At 50.6% G+C, this 21,501-nt stretch overlaps 1 protein-coding gene across 3 annotated transcripts; it reads left to right on the top strand.

Annotated features, from left to right (window-relative positions):
* The first annotated feature begins 84 nt into the window (after positions 1-84).
* Positions 85-21,454, top strand: ogdha (oxoglutarate dehydrogenase a). Of its 3 annotated transcripts, XM_084690182.1 has the most exons (24): positions 85-238; positions 1,422-1,824; positions 6,371-6,547; positions 7,367-7,469; positions 8,944-8,988; positions 9,872-9,922; positions 12,144-12,259; positions 12,465-12,619; positions 12,977-13,123; positions 13,317-13,407; positions 13,639-13,818; positions 13,939-14,067; positions 14,511-14,843; positions 15,084-15,186; positions 16,616-16,744; positions 17,071-17,221; positions 17,366-17,493; positions 17,707-17,885; positions 18,023-18,094; positions 18,226-18,351; positions 18,485-18,557; positions 18,869-19,032; positions 19,241-19,395; positions 19,522-21,454. In XM_084690182.1, the coding sequence occupies exons 2-24, from the start codon at positions 1,600-1,602 to the stop codon at positions 19,640-19,642; spliced, it is 3,153 nt and encodes a 1,050-aa protein (XP_084546308.1). In that variant the 5' UTR covers positions 85-238; positions 1,422-1,599; the 3' UTR covers positions 19,643-21,454. The 3 variants fall into 3 exon arrangements, with proteins under 3 accessions (XP_084546308.1, XP_084546309.1, XP_084546310.1); XM_084690183.1 differs by lacking the exons at positions 8,944-8,988; positions 9,872-9,922; XM_084690184.1 differs by lacking the exons at positions 7,367-7,469; positions 8,944-8,988; positions 9,872-9,922 and adding an exon at positions 6,951-7,044.
* Positions 21,455-21,501: the final 47 nt, after the last annotated feature.

Below are 21,501 nucleotides of genomic sequence, written 5' to 3'. Positions count from 1 at the left end.
CCGAGTTATTGATACTTCCTGTGTATCCATTCTTCAGAAACAATGACGCACACTTCTGGCGTTAGACGTAATGACGTGCCGGGCCTGGACTTCCACACCGCTGTTGGGTTTCACATCGTAGCTGTCACCCAGGAGGCAGAGCAGAGGGCATTTGTCAACGCGGCCGAGGAGGGAGCCGCTTACCTTACTTATAAACTCGCGGGGGTTATATCGACCATTGGAAGACTTTTTATTGAAAGTAAGTATTTTCATTTAGTTGAAACCCCCAAGAGCATACTAGTTAGCAGGTTAGCTAGCTAATAGGGGCTCGTGCGAGCAAGCCAGTGAGCAGCGGTCCGCTCAACGAAGATTGCTAACATTAGCTTTCTTCCTAGCTGGACGCATGTTTACTGGTATATCACTGTTAATGACGCCATAACAAAGATACATACATTTTAGTGTGTGTGTGTTTTAGTCACTTGTGCCTACCTTCTGTTTTGCTAAATACGAAATCGCAAGGTAACTTCAGACTAGGCAGCTAGCTAGTAACATGCGAATGACTGTGTTGTTACAAAGTCAAAAATCTGGTAGGTCGCCCCTGTTACACAAGCTTTGCTAGCTGGGTAAGGTTGCGAACGCTGTAGGTAGTAGCAAACTGTCGTTGTAGGAATGTTTACAACACGTCCAAATAACCACATTGGAACATTTTGTTTTGCCAGTGATGAATATTTTTGGAAACCCATGAATAGGGGAAAGGACAATGTGATTGACTTCCATCGGACGACTGGGACTTCTTCTTGTCCTCTTTTTGCAGGCGGGATTTCGAGTAGACAACCAATCCGCTTATTAGAAATGCAATCATGGGAGGGTTCGGGCTGGGCTGGTTCACTGGAAGGAGAACAGGCAATGTGTCATGTGCGGATACAAGGTCAAAACATAGGCGTAGCATATTTGCAAGGGAAAAGTTCCTTGAGTACGCTAGCAAACGCATACATAAGCACCACGGTGGTAACTGCCTTGGTAACGTTTTCTTTGATTCCTCAATAGATATCCTTTCAACGTGTAACTTCTCTTCCAACTCTAAAAACGATTGTCAGTTTGAATGAATCTATTGAGCAGGAAGTATAGGCACCTTTGTCCTAATTGAAACAAAGTCCAGCACATACCACGGTTAAACACAACGTGAACTCGCACTACCAGAACAACTATGGAACTTGTTTCGCAGCACACATAAATTCCTGAAAACAAACAGTAGCCTACTATAAACAAACAGTACTGTTGTAATGTTAACTGTTCTCCATTGGTACAACCCATTATGGGAAAGGTCCTAGCATATTTTCTTGCCTTTTCATTCATCTAAACAAATATTAATAAATGTTTATTTTCAAATTCACCAGTGTTGAACACTTCCTGTTCGTTAATATGACCTCTCTCTTTTCTAGGCCAGAGGTGACAAGCAGCTGTGGACAAGCAAGGCCCTCAGCAGATAGAACTCCCTTCCTGACCAGCTGATTGACGGCTTTGTGACAAGTATTGGACAAGGACTTCTCCCCCCCCCACCATCTCATTGGTTGTCTTGGAGACCGAGACAACGTTGTGTGTGTGCGTTAACGGACTGCGATGCACCGCTTAAGGACTTGTGCAGCACGGCTACGGCCGCTGACGGCCAATCAGAAGGCCCAGAACTTTTCCCAGCAGAGGCCCGCGGCCGCCCAAAGGACGTTTCAGCCAATCCGGTGCTACACGGCACCGGTGGCCGCGGAGCCCTTCCTGAACGGAACGAGCTCCAACTATGTGGAGGAGATGTACCTTTCCTGGCTGGAGAATCCCAAGAGTGTTCACAAGGTGAGACAGGGCAGGAGAGGACCCAAGCAGGGCTAAATGAGGGAGCGCTGGGCAGGATTGATGTAGTATATTGACTGGAGAACTCTGTAGGTAAGATGAAGGGTTATGTCAGAACAGAAGGGTAGGCAATGCAAAGCTAGGGAAGGCGGGGTTTGAAGATGTTGATGAATAACTCCATCGTGGACCAGAAGACCTGATCTTTGTGATAAGCTGCTAAGCCAGATCGGAGCCGTTTTCTCAAAGTCTTCACACAAACGCATTCGGGAGAGTGGAGGGGGTGTCTGCTCAAGATATTCTGGGAATTGTTGTCAATTTTCTTTATCAGGAATCCTTATTTCTACTTCTGTTTATCTGTAAAGGAATGGCTAAGCTCAGTGGTTTGATCATGTGACTGCAGATCTAGAGGTCACAGGTTCAAATTGCCCCCTTGTGCTGTAAGTTGCTTTGGATAAAAGTATCTGCTAAATGAATACATTATTATGAATACTTCCAAGCTAGCCTCAAGGCCTGAAATTGGGGATGAGGAACACCCCATACACATAGGTAGTAAAGGTGAAAAGCTACTCCATTAAACTTGTTAATTAGTAGCGTCACACATATGTGGTCGTTCGAGAGCGGGCCCCACAGAGTACCATCACGTGTGATTCTGAACATCCCAACCGACTATTTTCCGATAGACAAAAACTATATGACAAACGCTATAGTATGGCTTCAAAATTTACAATTAGGAGGCTAACAAGTAACACTAGCAGGTAGTAACATTACTACATTACCACGAGTATTATGCTAGGTTGCTAGGTAACGGAAGCTAACCAAGGCTAGCTAGCTTCCGTTTTGAAAAAATAATTCACTCTGGTGGAAGCGTTGGTAATATTTAGAACTCACTCCTCAATAGGTTAAAGGCATGTTGCTTTGAGTGGAGTTTTCTGGTAAATTGCAACTTTGGCCGAGTCAGTCACTCCTATTTTCAGGTGTTTTCCAGGGTTCTCCTTCTCACTGGGCACGAGCAGCAGCACTGCTCATAATGCGTAGTTCCCTGCCAACAAACTATGTTCTTTCATAGTGCGTTTGTCATATGTCAGCATTTGTTTCAGCAGCTATTCTACAGACAGAAGTGTAACAGCTAGAAGCCATTAGTCACCAGTACACAGTGAGGGCCCAACCAGACACAATCCTGTTACACAATACCAAGACCTCTGTCATAGAGGTTTATATCAATGCAATCAATGGAGCTGATCAGAATTGTTTTCTGTTTAACCATTCCATCCAGGCCAGGCTTAGTAAGTAAGTAAGGCTAGGGCCTGGTTTTAGGTAGGTTGGGACCATGTTAGTACAAGGTTGGTTGTGAGTTAGGTCAAGGCCAGGTTGGTTTTTAGTTAAGTCAAGGCCAGGTTAGGATCAGGTCAGTTGTGAGTTAAGCCCGTTCCAGGTTAGAACCAGTTTAGTTGTGCGTTAGACCAGGGCCTGTCCCAGGGCAGATGAAAGGCCCAAGACACCGGTCTGCCAGCTGGGCAAGGTCACATAACTGGGATCCCTTGGGTCTATTATTAGCATGAGCAGGCAGGATCTCAGTCACACGACTGCTGTCCACGCTCACCACACGTCCGTCCGTCTGTCTGTCCACTCCAATCCTGCCCAAAGGCCAGCTATTATTAGTCTAGCCTTTGGGTTGCACATACACCCTAAAACTGGCCTCATAGACCATAGAAGGGGGAGGAGCATACCATAGGGAGGCAGTCTATAATGGGTGGTATGGTATACAGTATATAATGGGTGGTATGGTATACAGTATATAATGGGTGGTAAGGTGTACAGTATATAGCTGTTGTTATGTATGTTTACTATGGAGCTTTTCTGTAGCAACAACATGGCCTGCTGGACAGATGTGAGGGGGCAGGGAGACAGGGAGAAGCAGGCAGGCTGGTGTGGTGAGGGGGCAGGGAGACAGGGAGAAGCAGGCAGGCTGGTGTGGTGAGGGGGCAGGGAGACAGGGAGAAGCAGGCAGGCTGGTGTGGTGAGGGGGCAGGGAGACAGGGAGAAGCAGGCAGGCTGGTGTGGTGAGGGGGCAGGGAGACAGGGAGAAGCAGGCAGGCTGGTGTGGTGAGGGGGCAGGGAGACAGGGAGAAGCAGGCAGGCTGGTGTGGTGAGGGGGCAGGGAGACAGGGAGAAGCAGGCAGGCTGGTGTGGTGAGGGGGCAGGGAGACAGGGAGAAACAGGCAGGCTGGTGTGGTGAGGGGGCAGGGAGACAGGGAGAAGCAGGCAGGCTGGTGTGGTGAGGGGGCAGGGAGACAGGGAGAAGCAGGCAGGCTGGTGTGGTGAGGGGGCAGGGAGACAGGGAGAAGCAGGCAGGCTGGTGTGGTGAGGGGGCAGGGAGACAGGGAGAAGCAGGCAGGCTGGTGTGGTGAGGGGGCAGGGAGACAGGGAGAAGCAGGCAGGCTGGTGTGGTGAGGGGGCAGGGAGACAGGGAGAAACAGGCAGGCTGGTGTGGTGAGGGGGCAGGGAGACAGGGAGAAGCAGGCAGGCTGGTGTGGTGAGGGGGCAGGGAGACAGGGAGAAGCAGGCAGGCTGGTGTGGTGAGGGGGCAGGGAGACAGGGAGAAGCAGGCAGGCTGGTGAGGTGAGGAGGCAGGGAGACAGGGAGAAGCAGGCAGGCTGGAGTGGTGAGGGGGCAGGGAGACAGGGAGACGCAGGCTGGTTGGAGTGGTGAGGCGGCAGGGAGACAGGGAGAAGCAGGCAGGCTGGAGTGCAGCCGACAGATCAAAGGCAGAGAAACAGAATGGCGTTTAGACAGACAGGAAAACTGATCAGTCTGGGTTATGAGATGGGGGAGAGAACTAGGCCTGTAACAGGCACCTTAAATCACACAGGGAAACGCACACACACACACACACACACACTGGTAAGGTCACCTAGGGGGGAGAGGTGCTAGCTAGCGCGGCCGAGGGGGAGAGTGGGGGCTGGGGGGACTTGATTCATATAGCGTTACTCATTTCCTGTGGTCTCAGACTGGCTCGACCTAGGCTGGGATTTGGTGCCAAAAAGGGAGGATTACTTCGTGTTTCACTTGTCTGGACTTTATGTTCCCAGCTTTCCCTAGTCTCTTCCTGTGTTCTAGTATAGTGGATTAATCACAAGATGTGGACTGAGCCGAGATTGTGTACATTTAGGCCGTTATAAAACAGTTTTTAACCTGCTGTGGGCGTTTATTTGGTTGTAGGATTTGGTTCCACCTTTAGCTGTTGTAATTTAAACGCATCGACAAGATTTAGCCTGTGCGTCAGCGGGGTGTGGAAGTGTTGTGTAAACTCCCTCTAGGAGAGACCGGCGAGGAATCGTTGACCTGGGGATGAATCTCATAAAACCTGTGTTGTGTAATCTCCCAAGGTTAGACTGATAGGCACCCAGGTGAGGTGGATTAGACACCGTTGCAGATCGTTTCCCCCAGGAGGAAGTAGGGCTCTGTCTCATTTCCTGTGAACGAGGCTTGAGAGGAAGGACACCACCTTCCATGATTTTAACCACTGCTGATTCGACTGATGAAATTAACAAATTAATTAAATATTCATTTGAAAGATCTGTATCCAACAAAGATCTGCACATCCTCCAAGTCTGTGATCTCCTAAATATACTCCACTGAACTGGTCGGTCAACCTACTTCCACCAGTACTTCATCACTCAGCAAGAGCCCACCTCCGCAGTCTGATTGGTTCCAGACCGTTGAGGCTTAGCGCTCAGCTCCTGGTATTAGCCTATCACGGTTCAGGTGGAAGTTGAACCCTGACACTAACCCAGTCCTGACTCCTGTCTCCAATGGTAATGGAGGGGTGGGGGGGTGGAGTTAGCGTGACCACGGCAGGCATGCCAGGCCTCCCAGCCCGTGGGTCACCAGATCCCTAGCAGGTCGGACACTCTACCCAGGACATGTCTGTCACCCTGGGCTGTCAGGAGGACATGTTAGTGGAGGTTCACCCACCGCAGTGTGGATTGATATTTTTTAGTTGTTTACTTATTTATCATGTGTTTTATTTGTTTATTTCAGGATTTATATATTTTTTTATTTTAGAGAAACACATAATTGTAAAGCCACAGTTGCAGTAAACACGTTGCTGATGTTATTGTTGGGATTCTTTTTTTAATTGTATTTTTATTTTTGGTTTTGGGATCTGTCGTGGTTAAAAGTGGTCTTACCTCTATTATGAAGGTCTCCAAACGGAGTCCAGACTACATTCTGGTGAAGTTGTTGCGGGTTTTGAAGAAAGTCCTGTTAAGAGGTTCTTGTCACAAAGGCATCAAACACAGGTCATCGACATTGTGAGCACTGCTGTGACTTGAGTCGACATGACGGAACGTGTGTCGAGAGTTCTAAGAGAATCGTAGAACAGAATATGCGGAATACAGACTCATTTTAAAGAACCATTGGCACTTCTGAAGTCAAGAATCTAAAAAATAAGATCCAGTGTTGATTCCAAAGGTGAATTCAAACGGCAGTTCCTTGTAATGAATCAACATTTGTGTTTTTTCCTTTTATTTATTCTCTCTCTCCTCAGTCTTGGGACGTCTTCTTCCGTAACGCCAACGCAGGTGCCCCCCCTGGTGCTGCCTACCAGAGCCCCCTGGGTATGACCGTGGCCAGCCTGCCTCAGGCCATGGTCGGGGCTCAGCCCAACGTGGAGAAGTTGGTAGAGGATCACCTAGCGGTCCAGTCCCTTATCAGGGCTTACCAGGTCTGGCCCCAGACACACACCACACACAGACACAAATCAAAACTTGTTTACACACACACAGCCTCACCACCTCCGCCCGACACACACACAAACACAAATTAAAACTTGCTTACACACACACACACACACACACACACACACAGCCTCACCACCTCCGCCCGACACACACACACACACACACACACACACAAATCAGAGCTTACACAGCAGTACAAATCCCAATCACTGCATACTTTTTAAACATTATCAACCTGTGCAGATGTGTGTCATTTCAAAGCAGGCCTACAGGTAAGGGGATTCAAACAACACACTTGCTTTCATTAAAAGCAGTCTCCTCTTATCTCATGTTGTTGGTGATTGCCCTGACTTGTCTGGTTGTGGACTGCTGTTGCCTTGTTTTCAGGTGATGGGGCATCACAATGCCAGCCTTGACCCGCTGGGAATCAGTTGTGTAAATTTTGACGATTCCCTCGTTAATACGGGCTTCCAGCACGTTGGTGAGAACAGTCCCGTTCACCTGCGCACACGTAACAATGAGCTTGTTTGTGTTAATGTTGCTTCTTCCCTCCCCTCTCCTCCCTCTTCTTCTCCTGTGCTTCTCTTCTTCTTTTTTTCCCCCTGTCTTTTCCGCTTCTTTTTTTTCTTATTTTTTGTAAAAAAAATCCCCCCCCCCCCCCATCTTTCAACACATCTACATGTCTACACTCGCACCCTCCCTCCACCTTCCCTCCACCCTCCCTCCCTCCGCCCCAACTTCCTTTCCTCCTCTGTTGACTGTTTTGTCCCGTCCTCCACCCGCGCCTCGGGCTCTGTTTCTAGATCCGAGGGCACCATGTTGCCCAGCTGGACCCTCTGGGGATCATGGATGCTGATCTGGACTCAAGCGTCCCCTCTGACATAATAACATCCTCGGATAAACTCGGTGAGGAAAACAGCCCTCCTGGGGCCTCCAGGGGCCTGAATAAACAGCTGCTGGTCTGTGTATGGTCTTAGCACCTTGTGGCTTGTGTGCGAACAGGCCCGTATGTATGCTGTTCTCAGGGCCCGTTCCACATCAGCCCCTAACCCTAGGTTTAGGTACAAACAGGAGATCTGGGTGTGCCACCACTGGTGTTAGATATGCGACTGTAAGGCCAACGCGCCTGCAGTTGGTTTTGTTTAATTGCAGTGACCAAACTCTCTCAGATCAGCCAGAGGCCTATAAGGTACCAAGGGCTTAGGGGTTGATATGGGATTTTTTTCTGACTCACAAACGCCTCTTTGTTGCAGTCTTATTCCTCTACAACTAGGCTAACTGTTTCAAAAGGATATCCATTCAACTTTTTGTCCAACACCAACGGTCTGGATCAGATGAAAGCCTATGAGAACTGAGAAGTGTATGGTTTGGAGTTGTTGATCTTAACTCCATTCCCTCTGCCACCCCTCACGTTGTTAAAATGTGATTTTACTCTTCCTGGTTCTCTTCGTTGTGAGTTTAGAAGCATGCCAATGGTGTCCCAGATGATTCGCAAGCTCCATCTTCTAGACCATTCTTTTCCTTATCGGCATGTCGGCGTTTGAATCCTTAAAAAATGATCTGGACAAGGTCAAGAGGTTAGAAGAGGTTACATGTTTAGAGGTCCTCTCTCCAGTCTGCCTGTGAGGACAGTCTTCTGTGTCTCCTGGCTGTAGTAACTAACCTGCCTGGCTAGCTTGCTACCCCCCCCTGCCTAAAAGAGCACCCCCCTGCTCCCTCTCTCTCCGATTACCCCTCGCCCCTGCCGCAGAGCAAGCTTTGACGACCCTGCATCACATTTACACAAACTGACTCACAAGTTTTACAGTAACTCTTACTCACAACACACAAGCCAGCTTTGAGTATTGCTGTATCGTCTGTGTGGGTACCAAGACGTAGGCCTATGGAAGCTTCTGGAAGCCTTACAGATGCAGTTGTTATCGGTAACGAGATACGGGAGTGTGTCACGGGGCGTTCCTATAGTGACTGGCGCTAAGACTGTCGCTGAGGCTGTTCTGTCCAGCTGTGGTGGTTCTGTGAAGGATGAGGTTGCCCCTAAACACTGGACTTCATGGCATCATTCACGCCTGTGTCCCTTACAGGGATGAGCCTTTACCTCCAGGCTTCGAAGGGTGAGAGAATTAAGATTGTTGAGTAGCAGATAAGACCAAGTACCTAGAGGCAACTTTTCCCTTGCTGCTGCTGCTGTGCTGAGGGCTAAGTGCTGCCCCCTGGAGGCTGCATGGCCCATTGTGATTAGTGGTGCTGATTTAGTGCCAGTGGAAGACACCCTGCTCCCCCAGTCTAAGATGGATGAGAGAGGGGTGTGAGTCACTAACTTGTGCTAGTCTCTCTCCCCTGCCCTCCCGCCCGCCCTCCCTCCACTTGGCTGCTTCCCAAGACCTGACTGTGTTCAAGGATCGCCTCAGTATTCTCACAGTGGGAGGTATGGAACATGACTCAAGTTGCTGGTGTCTGTAGCTCTGTGGCCCTCTCTCTCTCTCGCTCTCTCTCTCTCTCTCGCTCTCTCTCTCGCTCTCTCTCTCGCTCTCTCTCTCGCTCTCTCTCTCGCTCTCTCTCTCTCTCCCTCTCTCTCTCTCTCTCTCTCTCTCTCTCTCTCTCTCCCTCCCTCTCTCCCCCCTTCTCTCTCTCTCTCTCCTTCTCTCCTCACTCCCTCCCTCTCTCTCCCTCCCCCTCTCTCTTTCTCTCTCTTTGTAGCTTGGCTTCTGTTGTGGTGTTACCTTTCAGCTAAGAACCATCGCTCTACCTTTCTCACTCTGCCATCTTGTTCTTACTGGGTGGAGTGGACTAAAGGGCCCAGTCTCAAGTCAAATCTCACTGTCTGTCTGTGAGGATATTTGACACCAACTGTTTGTCCGGTCCATCCATCCTGAGATGACAAGCGAGAAACAAATGGCTATGTTATAGCAGCTAATGCTGAACCATACTTCAGCATTTCCTTCAAGTGATGTTATTGCGTAGTTGTGGCTCTAGTGTGTTGTAGCAGGAGCATACAGACTCCTAGACAGTTATATATATAGCCCAGCTCTGTCTGTGTGTGTGTGTTCCTTTCCTGTTATAGCTTATGTGTTGAGTGATGTTGTAGATTAATGTTTACTTGGATAAGAGCCGTAGCTATGTGCTGTTGAATAGAGAAACCAACCGAAAGATGTTTCTTGTCTTGTTGCTTTTGAAATAGTGGTGCAGAAACGTTGAGTTTGTTTGGGTTGATTGACTGAGTTCCCGGATCTGAACAAGCAGGTCTCGTCCCGATGTAAAACAAGTGCTCTCTCCCCAGTGTGTCCCTCTGCTCTCACCCTGTGTTTCAGAATCTGATTGCAAATCACATTTTAGGGACAGTTCTAAAGACTGGGAAACTGGTAATAACCTTCTCCTGCTGACCTGCCTCTGCCAGCTTCCTGCCTCTCGCCTGGCTAACTTGTGTGGTGTGTGTGTGTGGTGTGGTGTGTGTGTCTAGAGGTGTGGTGTGTATCTGAGTGGAGGGGGGGGGCTGTTTGTGTGTTAGGGTGTGTGTCTGCGTGAGTGAGTGGGTGGGGGTGTGTGTGGGTGAGCAGGTGTGTGTGTGTGTCAGTGTCTGCTCCAGCCTGTAATGCCCTCACACTTCACTGCTTCTGGCACCGAGTGTAAACAGAACGATCAGCAGCATTCTGATTCTAGAATGTTCGTCGCCTGGAATGGTCTGGGCCCCATGGCATGCTGTGTCTGCAGGAAGTTGCAGTGTCTCAAGTATCTGGCCTTGCAGTCTTGTCTGGTCGCTGCAAGAGACTGCAGGTTCTTCCCAGTGCAGCGTACAGAGGCTGTAGCTGCTGGAGGCCTCTAAAGGTGTTGAGGCAGACGGGTAGCTCTGCCTGTCCTTGGAGAAGCTACTCTGGGACAGGAAGTCTGTGGTCAGGTCCTGTCAGCTGATGGTTTAGTCACCTAGGTCATGAAACTGAAAGACAGTAAGAAAATCTCTTCACTATTTCACTTTTTTTGTTACGGTCAGGCTTTTTTCCGGGTTTCTCCGTCAAGCCTGTTCTCTGCTAATGCCCCCCCTCCGCCCCCGCCCTCCGCCCTGCCCTTTTCCCGTCCCGCCCCACACACACACCCTCAACTGATACACTTACAAAACATACACACAAGCGCCGGCACTCAATGTCTTATTCTATATCTTTTCTTTGGGCTCGTCTCTCTTCTGTGTAACAAACCCTCGTGTAACAAACTCCCTCTAACCGGCCACCTTTTTACTTTATTTACTCTGATTAACTTCTGGAACCATCCACTGGCCTAGGAATACCCCCGCCTCACTCTCAAAAACAAATGCACGTCCCGCCTGTAGTTGACCGAGTATACCCTTAGGCAGCCTCAGAGACATACATGCATGTCTCTTTGAGGAGTTGCGACACGGCGTCATGTGACCAATGAGTGGGTGTGGTTAGGAGTGAGCCGTGTTTGTATTCACCCACAGGTTCTGCTCGCTGTGTGTTTTCTCCTTTGTAGTGGTGTTGGTAGTGTGTGAGGACGGATCCTCATCTGGGGCTCAGCTGTAGATGTTTATAACATGGTTATAACTGCTCTTTAAAGGTGTGGAAAGCGATATAAGGACTATGAAGGCTTATAAAAGCTTCGTAATGTTATAAAGGCTTATGACTTCCATGTAGAAGCTAATGGCCGCTCTATTTCGGCCAGTGTTTCTCAACCGGTGTGTGGTGGGTCGCAGACGTGTGTTCCGGCAAAAAAAAAAAAAAAAAAAACTTTATTCTTAAGGTACCGAACTACCAATGGTGCGCTTTTATTTTAAAAGGTGCTCGAGTTGATATAGCGGTCTTGAGTTAGAGTTACATGCCACCTACCAGCCAATCGGAAAGTTGAGAGACACTGATTTAGGCCTATTACTTTCATTTAAAGGCTTATAACCACTCTTTAAAGGCTTATGACTAATGTAAACGGTCATAACTGCTCTACAAATGCATAATTCCACGTTAGGCAATGATCTATTTTAAGTTTATAACAACAGAATTTGTGGCTTTTGGTCTGACTTACCTCGACGTTGCTTCACAAAGACATTAATGAGATTTCCTCTTACTCTGTTATTTTAACCCCACAAAAATACCTCATTCTCTTGTGCTTGTGTGGGACCCCCTCTCTCTCCGTTACTCCCCACCCACCCTCCCTCCCTCCTCTGTTCCTTGCATGCTGCATGTCTTTCTTTCCTTCCGTCTCTGCCCCGGTCTCTCTCTCCGCCTGTGATGTTACCTCCTGGCTCGTGTACTAACCCCCTGTATGCCATGACGGTGCTACAACAATCCTCATGGCATATTGTTGTTTCATTCCTTCAACCCTCATCCCCCACCACTAACTCATCTCTGCTTTGTTTTTGTTTGTTTGTTTCTTCTTCTCTCCATCGTGTGTGTGTGTGCACACGTGCGTGTGTACCCTCCAATCTCCCCTGCTTCTGTCTTCTGGCTCCGTGTCTCTGTTCTTTTGCTGTACTGTCCCTCAACATCTGCCCTCCATCCATCCATCATGCCTTCATCTTCCCTGTCCTCCCGACCCTCCTCCCCCTGGTTGGCCCGCCCTGGTGCATGCTGGAACTTGTAGGCTTCTACGGTCTGGATGAGTCGGACCTGGACAAGGTGTTCCGCCTGCCCACCACCACCTTCATCGGGGGTGCAGAGAGCGCCCTGCCCCTCAAGGAGATCATCCGCCGCCTGGAGGTGAGACGCACACACGCACACACACATTGTCAGGCCACACCATTACACACAGACAGACATGAGCATCCTTAACACACACACATAAACTCTTGACTCATCTTGACTCATTTACACACGTGCAACACACACAGCTCTCTCCCCCCCCCCCCAACACACACACACACACTAAATCTGTAGTTTTCTGACCTCCTGTCTGGACTATCAGATGGCGTACTGCCAGCACATTGGGGTGGAGTTCATGTTCATAAACGACCTGGACCAGTGCCAGTGGATCCGAGAGAAGTTTGAGAAGCCGGGCGTCATGCAGTTCACCCTGGAGGAGAAGAGGACACTGCTGGCTCGCATGGTCCGCTCCACCAGGTCAGAACCACACAGCCCCCAGTCATCCACCTAGCCCAGCTCCCCCTACTTTACAAAATTGGTATAGCCCAAGGGTAAAGCACTTGACTGAAGACCAGAATCCCTTACATGTTGTGTTGGAGTACATACACATAATTCTCAGTGTCAGTTAAATGAATACATACTTTTTTTATATAGCAGGACTGCCCTGTCTTAGATTCAGGTGGACTTCTGGTAAACACTTTGGTCCAGTGGTAGACATTAGGCTTCTCTCGTAGAATGCTGATGATGTTGGAATCCCCCTGGGTCTGACCCGGGTGTTGTGCGGTTGGTCTGGTTCGTTCTGTCTGCCGCTCACTGCTGAGCTCTGTGTTGCAGGTTCGAGGAGTTTCTCCAGAGGAAGTGGTCCTCTGAGAAGCGTTTTGGTCTGGAGGGCTGCGAGTCCTTGATCCCCGCCCTGAAGACCATCATCGACAAGTCCAGCGCCAACGGTGTGGAGAACGTCATCATGGGCATGCCTCACAGGTACCACCACGCACAACGCCAAGATAGGGAACCTGGACCTTATCCTGATCTAGCTCTCTTGCTGGGTTCTCGATCTCGAGGTTCTCTCTCTCTTTATTTCTCTATCTCGATCTGTTTGCTTCTCCCCCTTTCCTCTCCCTTTTTGTCACATTCATTCTCTCCCTCTTCTCCCCCCTCCCCCCTCCCTCTCCAGGGGCCGTCTGAACGTGTTGGCCAACGTGATCCGTAAGGAGCTGGAGCAGATCTTCTGTCAGTTTGACTCCAAACTGGAGGCTGCTGATGAGGTGTGTGTGTGTGTGTGTGTGTCGATGAGGTGAGAGCAGAGATGACAAACATAAACATGGAGTCAAGATCAGTCTTGTCCACACGGGTACTCGCACAACAGACAGCTCCCCTCCTCGTTTACTGTGTGTGTGTGTGTGTGTGTGTGACTCACCTCCTTGTTTACTGTGTGTGTGTGTGACTCACCTCTTCGTTTACTGTGTGTGTGACTCACCTCCTCGTTGTCTCTGCAGGGCTCCGGAGACGTCAAGTACCACCTGGGCATGTACCACCGCAGGATCAACCGTGTGACCGACAGGAACATCACGCTGTCCCTGATGGCCAACCCCTCCCACCTGGAGGCGGTGGACCCCGTGGTGCAGGGCAAGACCAAGGCCGAGCAGTTCTACTGCGGAGACACCGACGGCAACAGGGTAGGGACTGCGTGTGAGGGGGATGTGTGCGTGTGGGGGGGGTCTCTGTCTCTGTGTGTGTGTGTGTGTGTTCTCCAGGTGATATTGAGTGAATGTATCTCTTTTTATATGTGCGTTCAGGTGATGTCCATCCTGATGCACGGCGACGCTGCGTTTGCCGGTCAGGGCGTGGTCTACGAGACGTTCCACCTGTCCGACCTGCCGTCCTACACCACCCACGGCACTGTGCACGTGGTGGTCAACAACCAGGTACACACTCGGCTCGGAATTAACGCTGTCCCGACATCCTGAGGACGATAAAAAAGATGTCTGGGACACCAGCATTGCTGTACTGCTTTATAAATGGACAGACTGATATTACATTTACATTTAGTCATTTAGCAGACGCTCTTATCCAGAGTGACTTACAAGTAGACAAGTAGGGTGAAGTTCCTTGCCCAAGGACACAACGTCATTTTGCACGGCCAGGAATTGAACCAACAACCTTCTGATTAATAGCCCGACTCCCTAACCGCTCAGCTATCTGACTTCCCATCTGACTTGATATGAGGGGGAACCCCTTTCCTCAGGCCTCCAGGGAAATCTGTTCCTCCTGTGTTCTCAGTGTCAAAGACTGACCTATAGATAAAACCTGTTATACATAATGATCACAGTAACATAAACCTCCTGCCCATCTCCTCTCCGACCCCCAGATTGGCTTCACCACCGACCCCCGCATGGCGCGCTCCTCCCCCTACCCCACCGACGTGGCCCGTGTGGTCAACGCGCCCATCTTCCACGTGAACGCCGACGACCCCGAGGCGGTGATGTACGTGTGCAACGTGGCGGCCGAGTGGCGGGCGACCTTCCACAAGGACGTGGTGGTGGACCTGGTGGGCTACCGGCGCATGGGCCACAACGAGATGGACGAGCCCATGTTCACCCAGCCCCTCATGTACAAGCAGATCAAGAAGCAGAAGGGCGTGCTGCAGAAGTACGCCGAGAAGCTCATCGCCGAGGGCGCCGTCACCAGGCAGGAGTACGAGGTACACACACACACACACAAATACACAGACACACACACAGATACACAGACACACACACAGATACACAGACGCACACACAGATACACACACAGGTACACACAGCATGCTGATGCTCCGCGTTGACACACACACACACGTACGCTTGTGTACATACACATGCGTAAACACACATCTCTCTCTCCTTCCCCATCCTTCCGTGTGTGTGTGTGTGTGTGTGTGTGTGTGTGTGTGTGTGCGCAGGAGGAGATAGCAAAGTATGATAAGATCTGTGAGGAGGCTCATGCTCGTTCCAAGGATGAGAAGATCCTCCACATCAAGCACTGGCTGGACTCCCCCTGGCCTGGTCAGTACACTGCCTAAACACACCTGGCCTGGTCAGTACACTGCCTAAACACACCTGGCCTGGTCAGTACACTGCCTAAACACACCTGGCCTGGTCAGTACACTGCCTAAACACACCTGGCCTGGTCAGTACACTGCCTAAACACACCTGGCCTGGTCAGTACACTGCCTAAACACACCTGGCCTGGTCAGTACACTGCCTAAACACACCTGGCCTGGTCAGTACACTGCCTAAACACACCTGGCCTGGTCATTACACTGCCTAAACACACCTGGCCTGGTCAGTACACTGCCTAAACACACCTGGCCTGGTCAGTACACTGCCTAAACACACCTGGCCTGGTCAGTACACTGCCTAAACACACCTGGCCTGGTCAGTACACTGCCTAAACACACCTGGCCTGGTCAGTACACTGCCTAAACACACCTGGCCTGGTCAGTACACTGCCTAAACACACCTGGCCTGGTCAGTACACTGCCTAAACACACCTGGCCTGGTCAGTACACTGCCTAAACACACCTGGCCTGGTCAGTACACTGCCTAAACACACCTGGCCTGGTCAGTACACTGCCTAAACACACCTGGCCTGGTCAGTACACTGCCTAAACACACCTGGCCTGGTCAGTACACTGCCTAAACACACCTGGCCTGGTCAGTACACTGCCTAAACACACCTGGCCTGGTCAGTACACTGCCTAAACACACCTGGCCTGGTCAGTACACTGCCTAAACACACCTGGCCTGGTCAGTACACTGCCTAAACACACCTGGCCTGGTCAGTACACTGCCTAAACACACCTGGCCTGGTCAGTACACTGCCTAAACACACCTGGCCTGGTCAGTACACTGCCTAAACACACCTGGCCTGGTCAGTACACTGCCTAAACACACCTGGCCTGGTCAGTACACTGCCTAAACACACCTGGCCTGGTCAGTACACTGCCTAAACACACCTGGCCTGGTCAGTACACTGCCTAAACACACCTGGCCTGGTCAGTACACTGCCTAAACACACCTGGTCAGTACACTCCCTAAACACACCTGGCCTGGTCGGTACACTGCCTAAACACACCTGGCCTGGTCAGTACACTGCCTAAACACACCTGGTCAGTACACTCCCTAAACACACCTGGCCTGGTCAGTACACTGCCTAAACACACCTGGTCAGTACACTGCCTAAATACACCTGGTCAGTACACTGCCTAAACACACCTGGTCAGTACACTGCCTAAATACACCTGGTCAGTACACTGCCTAAATACACCTGGTCAGTACACTACCTCAACACACCTGGACCTGACCCACCTGGTTACACGTGATCTAGTTATCTTCCACCAAACCTGGTCAGTGCAACACCAGTTCAGTATGTAGAGCTGGTTCTGCTCTAGGGGGTCAGCGGTGGTTCAGCGGGGCGTTGTGTCGTGTGCAGGTTTCTTCACCCTGGACGGCCAGCCCAAGAGCATGAGCTCTCCCTCCACTGGTCTGACAGAGGAAGAGCTGGCACACATCGGCCAGGTGGCCTCGTCCGTCCCTGTGGAAGACTTCACCATCCATGGAGGTAGGTACACACACACACACACAGCTTTCCTCTCCCTTATGAACACACACACACACATGGATGCACATATATGTATAATCTAACAAGGTGTGCCCACCAACACAGACCTACACAGACCTCTTAAGTGCATATGTAAGCTGCTATCCTGACGTGTGTGTGTGTGTGTGTGTGTGTGTGTGTGTGTGTGTGTGTGTGTGTGTGTGTGTGTGTGTGTGTGTGTGTGTGTGTGTGTGTGTGTGTGTGTGTGTGTGTGTGTGTGTGTGTGTGTGTGTGTGTGTGTGTGTGTGTGTGTGTGTGTGTGTGTGTGTGTGTGTGTGTGTGTGCAGGACTGAGTCGTATCCTGAAGGGCAGAGGGGAGATGATCAAGAACAGGACGGTGGACTGGGCCCTGGGAGAGTACATGGCCTTCGGCTCGCTGCTGAAGGAGGGGACCCACGTCCGCTTGAGCGGACAGGACGTAGAGAGGGGAACCTTCAGGTGACGAGAGAGAGAGAGAAACGGATAGATGGACAGAGAGAGCGAGAGAGAGAGGGGAAAGTGAAGTAATTCATTCAAAAAAGCTCCTTAACGTGAGGATGTTTGATGGTCTCTTGTTGCGCGCGTGTGTGTGTTGCCCCACAGCCATCGTCACCACGTGCTTCATGACCAGAACGTCGACAAGAGGACCTGCATCCCCATGAACCACGTGTCTCCCAACCAGGCCCCCTACACCGTCTGCAACAGCTCTCTGTCCGAGTACGGAGTCCTGGGTCAGTACACACACACTCTTACACTCAGACACACACACAGTCTATACGGTACACATACACTCATTCCCTCTCTCTCTGTCACACACACTCCCTCTCTGTCACACACACACGCACAGTCTTACGATACATAACCACACCCAGACACGTATCCGATGCTCTGCACCCTTTTACCACCATCCTCCATGTCCCTGCTCCGTGCTCCCCCGTCCTCAGGCTTTGAGCTGGGCTTCGCCATGGCCAGCCCCAACGCCCTGGTGCTGTGGGAGGCCCAGTTCGGAGACTTCCACAACACGGCCCAGTGCATCATCGACCAGTTCATCTGCCCGGGCCAGGCCAAGTGGGTCAGACAGAACGGCATTGTCCTGCTGCTGCCCCACGGCATGGAGGGCATGGTGCGTCTCGCACACACCTGCTCTTACACACACACACACACACACACACACCTGCTCTTACACACACACACACACACACACACACACACACCTGCTCTTACACACACACCTCCCATATCTCCTCTCTTTCTCTCCAGGGCCCAGAGCACTCGTCTGCCCGCCCAGAGAGGTTCCTTCAGATGTGCAATGACGACCCCGACGTCATGCCTGTGAGTCTCTCTCCCTAGTCTCTCTCTCTCTGTCTCTCTCTCTCTCTCTCTCTCTGTCTTTCTCTCTCTCTCTCTCGCTCTGCTCTCTGTAGTCTCTCTGCCTCACCGTGTCTCCCTCTCCTGCCCCTCAGAAACTCTCTGAAGACTTTGCCATTCAGCAGCTGATGGACTGTAACTGGATCGTGGTGAACTGCTCCAACCCAGGGAACTACTTCCACGTGCTGCGCAGACAGATCCTGCAGCCCTTCAGGAAGCCTGTGAGTCGTCAGCGCACACACACACGTGTACACACACACACACACATGTACACACACACACACACACGTGTACACACACACACTGACCCCAAGCGAGCAGTAAACACCGGCTGTTTGTTTCCGTCGGCTCCAGCTGATCGTGTTCACCCCCAAGTCTCTGCTGCGCCACCCAGAAGCCAAGTCCAACTTTGACGTGATGCTGCCTGGTAAGACTGTGTGCGAGGAAGAGAGAAGGATAGCATGTGTTTGTAGGAGCTCCTCGCCTCTCTCTCCCTCTGTTCACCTCTCTTTTCTCTCCTCACTCTCTCTGTATCTCTCTCTATCTCTCTCTCTCTTTCTCTCTTCACCTCATCTCTTTCTCTCTTCACCTCATCTCTCCTCTCTCTCTTCACCTCATCTCTCCTCTCTCTCTTCACCTCATCTCTCCTCTCTCTCTTCACCTCATCTCTTCTCTCTCTCTTCTCTCTCCTCTCTCTCTCTCTCTCTGTCTCTCTCCCTCTCTCTCTCTCCTGGACAGGTACCCAGTTCCTGAGGCTGATTCCAGAGGAGGGCACCGCGTCTCAGAACCCCGAGGGGGTGAAGCGCATCATCTTCTGCACAGGGAAGGTGTACTACGAGCTCACCAAGGAGCGCAAGACTCACGGCATGGAGGACACCGTCGCCATCGCTCGCGTTGAGCAGGTACACACACACACACATTGTGTGTACATGTGTATACAGTATATGCACGAACACATCTAAACTCTCAGCGCGCACACACACACACATATACGCACACACACTTTTACACTCCGACGCCACATACATCCGGATGTGTATCCATTTCATGGATATAATGGATGTGACACATCATTCCCACCTAATGTGTGTGTGTGTGTGTGTCCGGCAGCTGTCTCCGTTCCCCTTCGACCTGGTGAAGGCTGAGACTGAGAAGTACCCCAACGCTGACCTGGTGTGGTGTCAGGAGGAGCACAAGAACCAGGGTTACTACGACTACGTCAAGCCTCGCATGAGAACCACCATCCAACGTTCCAAGCCCGTCTGGTAACCGCACACTCTCCTCTCCTACCTTTGTGTGTGTGTCTTTGTGTACGTGTGAGTGTGTCTTTGTGTCGTGTGTGTGTGTGTGTGTGTGTGTCCTATGTTGATATGTTCTCTCTGTCCCCCCAGGTATGCAGGTCGTGAACCAGCTGCAGCCCCCGCCACAGGGAACAAGAAGGCCCACCTGGTAGAGCTGAAGCGCTTCCTCGACACTGCCTTCGACCTGGACGCCTTCAAGGGCCAGGTCTAACTCCTCCCCCCTTAGTGGTTTAACTCCTCCCCTTCAGGCCCTGTCTCCTCCCCCTCTACTCTAGCCCCGGCCCCCTGCCTCCGACAGGTTTATGAGGCGATGACCCACAACACAGGAGACACACTCCCACCCCTCACCATCCTCCACCCCTCACCCTCCTCCACCCCTCACCCTCCTCCACCCCTCACCCTCCTCCACCCCTCACCCTCCTCCACCCCTCACCACAGACGCACACATCAAGGACTCAGTGTTCAGAGCTCCCCATGACAGATCCAGGGGTTCATTTAACCACTGCGACCCCTCCCTCTCTCTCTCTCTCTCTCCCAAACACACAAGCACAGGTCGCCCTGAGCAGACTTACACCCACCCACAGCCACTTCCTGTCTGGGCGGGCTCAGCGCCCACGTCCTCCTGTTTGCCAGGAAAGGGAGATCCCGTAAATCGATTGGTCGTTTTGTCTGCTTCCTGGCGGTTGTCTCCGCTGGGCTACGCTAACGATCTCTCCTGTGTTGGGTCGTCCAGCCTTGTGTTCCCAGCTCAGTGCAGCAGCAGCAGGGTTAGCTGTAGCAGTGTACCGGTCACCTGACAGGTCTTCTCTGTCCTCCCCTCTCTGAGCGCTACGCAGTAACACCCTCCCCCTCTCTCCCCCCTGCCCCCCAACCCCCCCCCCCCCCCCAGTTCTCCAGGGCTCATATCCCCCTCTGTGAGTGCTACTGAAATGACATCACTTCCTGCATCTACCAACAGCTTTTTTTCCCGTTTTTTTGTTCATGAGCTTGGATGTTTCGTTGACGTTTTTGTTTTTTGTTGCTTTTGTTTTTTCTTTTTTTCTTTTGGGGAAATTGACTTTGTTCTTCCGTTGTTAACAGCTGAGATAATGGATCCATGCATAAGAAGGGAACCTTGTTTTTGTTGTGCTGGGTGTGACGCTGTGCAGCATCTTAACTGTTATATCCTCTGTTCTCTGCATAATGCACTGTCTCTACTGAGAGGGGCTGAGCGTAGGAGGGAGTTTGAACGATGACTGAGTGTAAGAACAGCATACAGCTTGTATTTATTCTCATTCACAATATGGGAGGTTTGATCATGGATGTTGAGTAGAGCTTTTTCGGCATGGCACTTTTGTTGATCCCGAGGTTTAAATAGATGAGATTCTTTTGAGCATTAGAACAGTGAAATACAGAACAGAACCACACAGAGCTGGTCAACCAACCCATCCAATGGATGCTTCCTGCTCATGACCTGAACTAGACCGGACATGAAAGTGACTCTTTGTCAACATATTAACTCTTTTCTCTCTCCTCTTTCTCTCCTCTCTCTCTCTCTCTCTTTCTTTCTCTCTCTCTCTCTCTCTCTCTCTCTCTCTCTCTCTCTCTCTCTCTCTCTCTCTCTCTCTCTCTCTCTCTCTCTCTCTCTCTCTCTCTCTCTCTCTCTCTCTCTCTCTCTCTCTCTCTCTCTCTCTCTCTCTCTCTCTCTCTCTCTGTCTCTCTGTCTCTCTGTCTCTCTGTCTCTCTCTGTCTCTTTCTCCTCTCTCTGTCTCTTTCTCCTCTCTCTCTGCCTCTCTCAAACCTATCCCGTGCCAAAAACATGTATGAGCAGAAGAATTGTTTTTAGGGAGGATGAATGAAAGGAAGTACCGGACGTCTTTTTAGCAGTTGTTTAAAAAATGATCTCACTCTTTTTGGTTTGGATGGCTCTGTAAGGAAAGAAAATGATTTATTTATTTTCACATAGGGGATTATGATTCTTTCCTTTTTTTTTTTCTTTTTTTTTTTTGCTTCGTTCAATAAAGACTTATCTTCTCAAAAACAATGTGTGGTTCTTTATTTATTTTTTCATTTACCGTGTGTGTGTTTAAA

The sequence above is a fragment of the Hypomesus nipponensis genome, chromosome 24, assembly GCF_054491055.1.
Source record: "Hypomesus nipponensis isolate SF chromosome 24, ASM5449105v1, whole genome shotgun sequence".
Taxonomy (NCBI): domain Eukaryota; kingdom Metazoa; phylum Chordata; class Actinopteri; order Osmeriformes; family Osmeridae; genus Hypomesus; species Hypomesus nipponensis.
The sequence above is the reverse complement of the archived record's forward strand: the minus strand, read 5'-3'. Positions and strand labels throughout refer to the sequence as shown.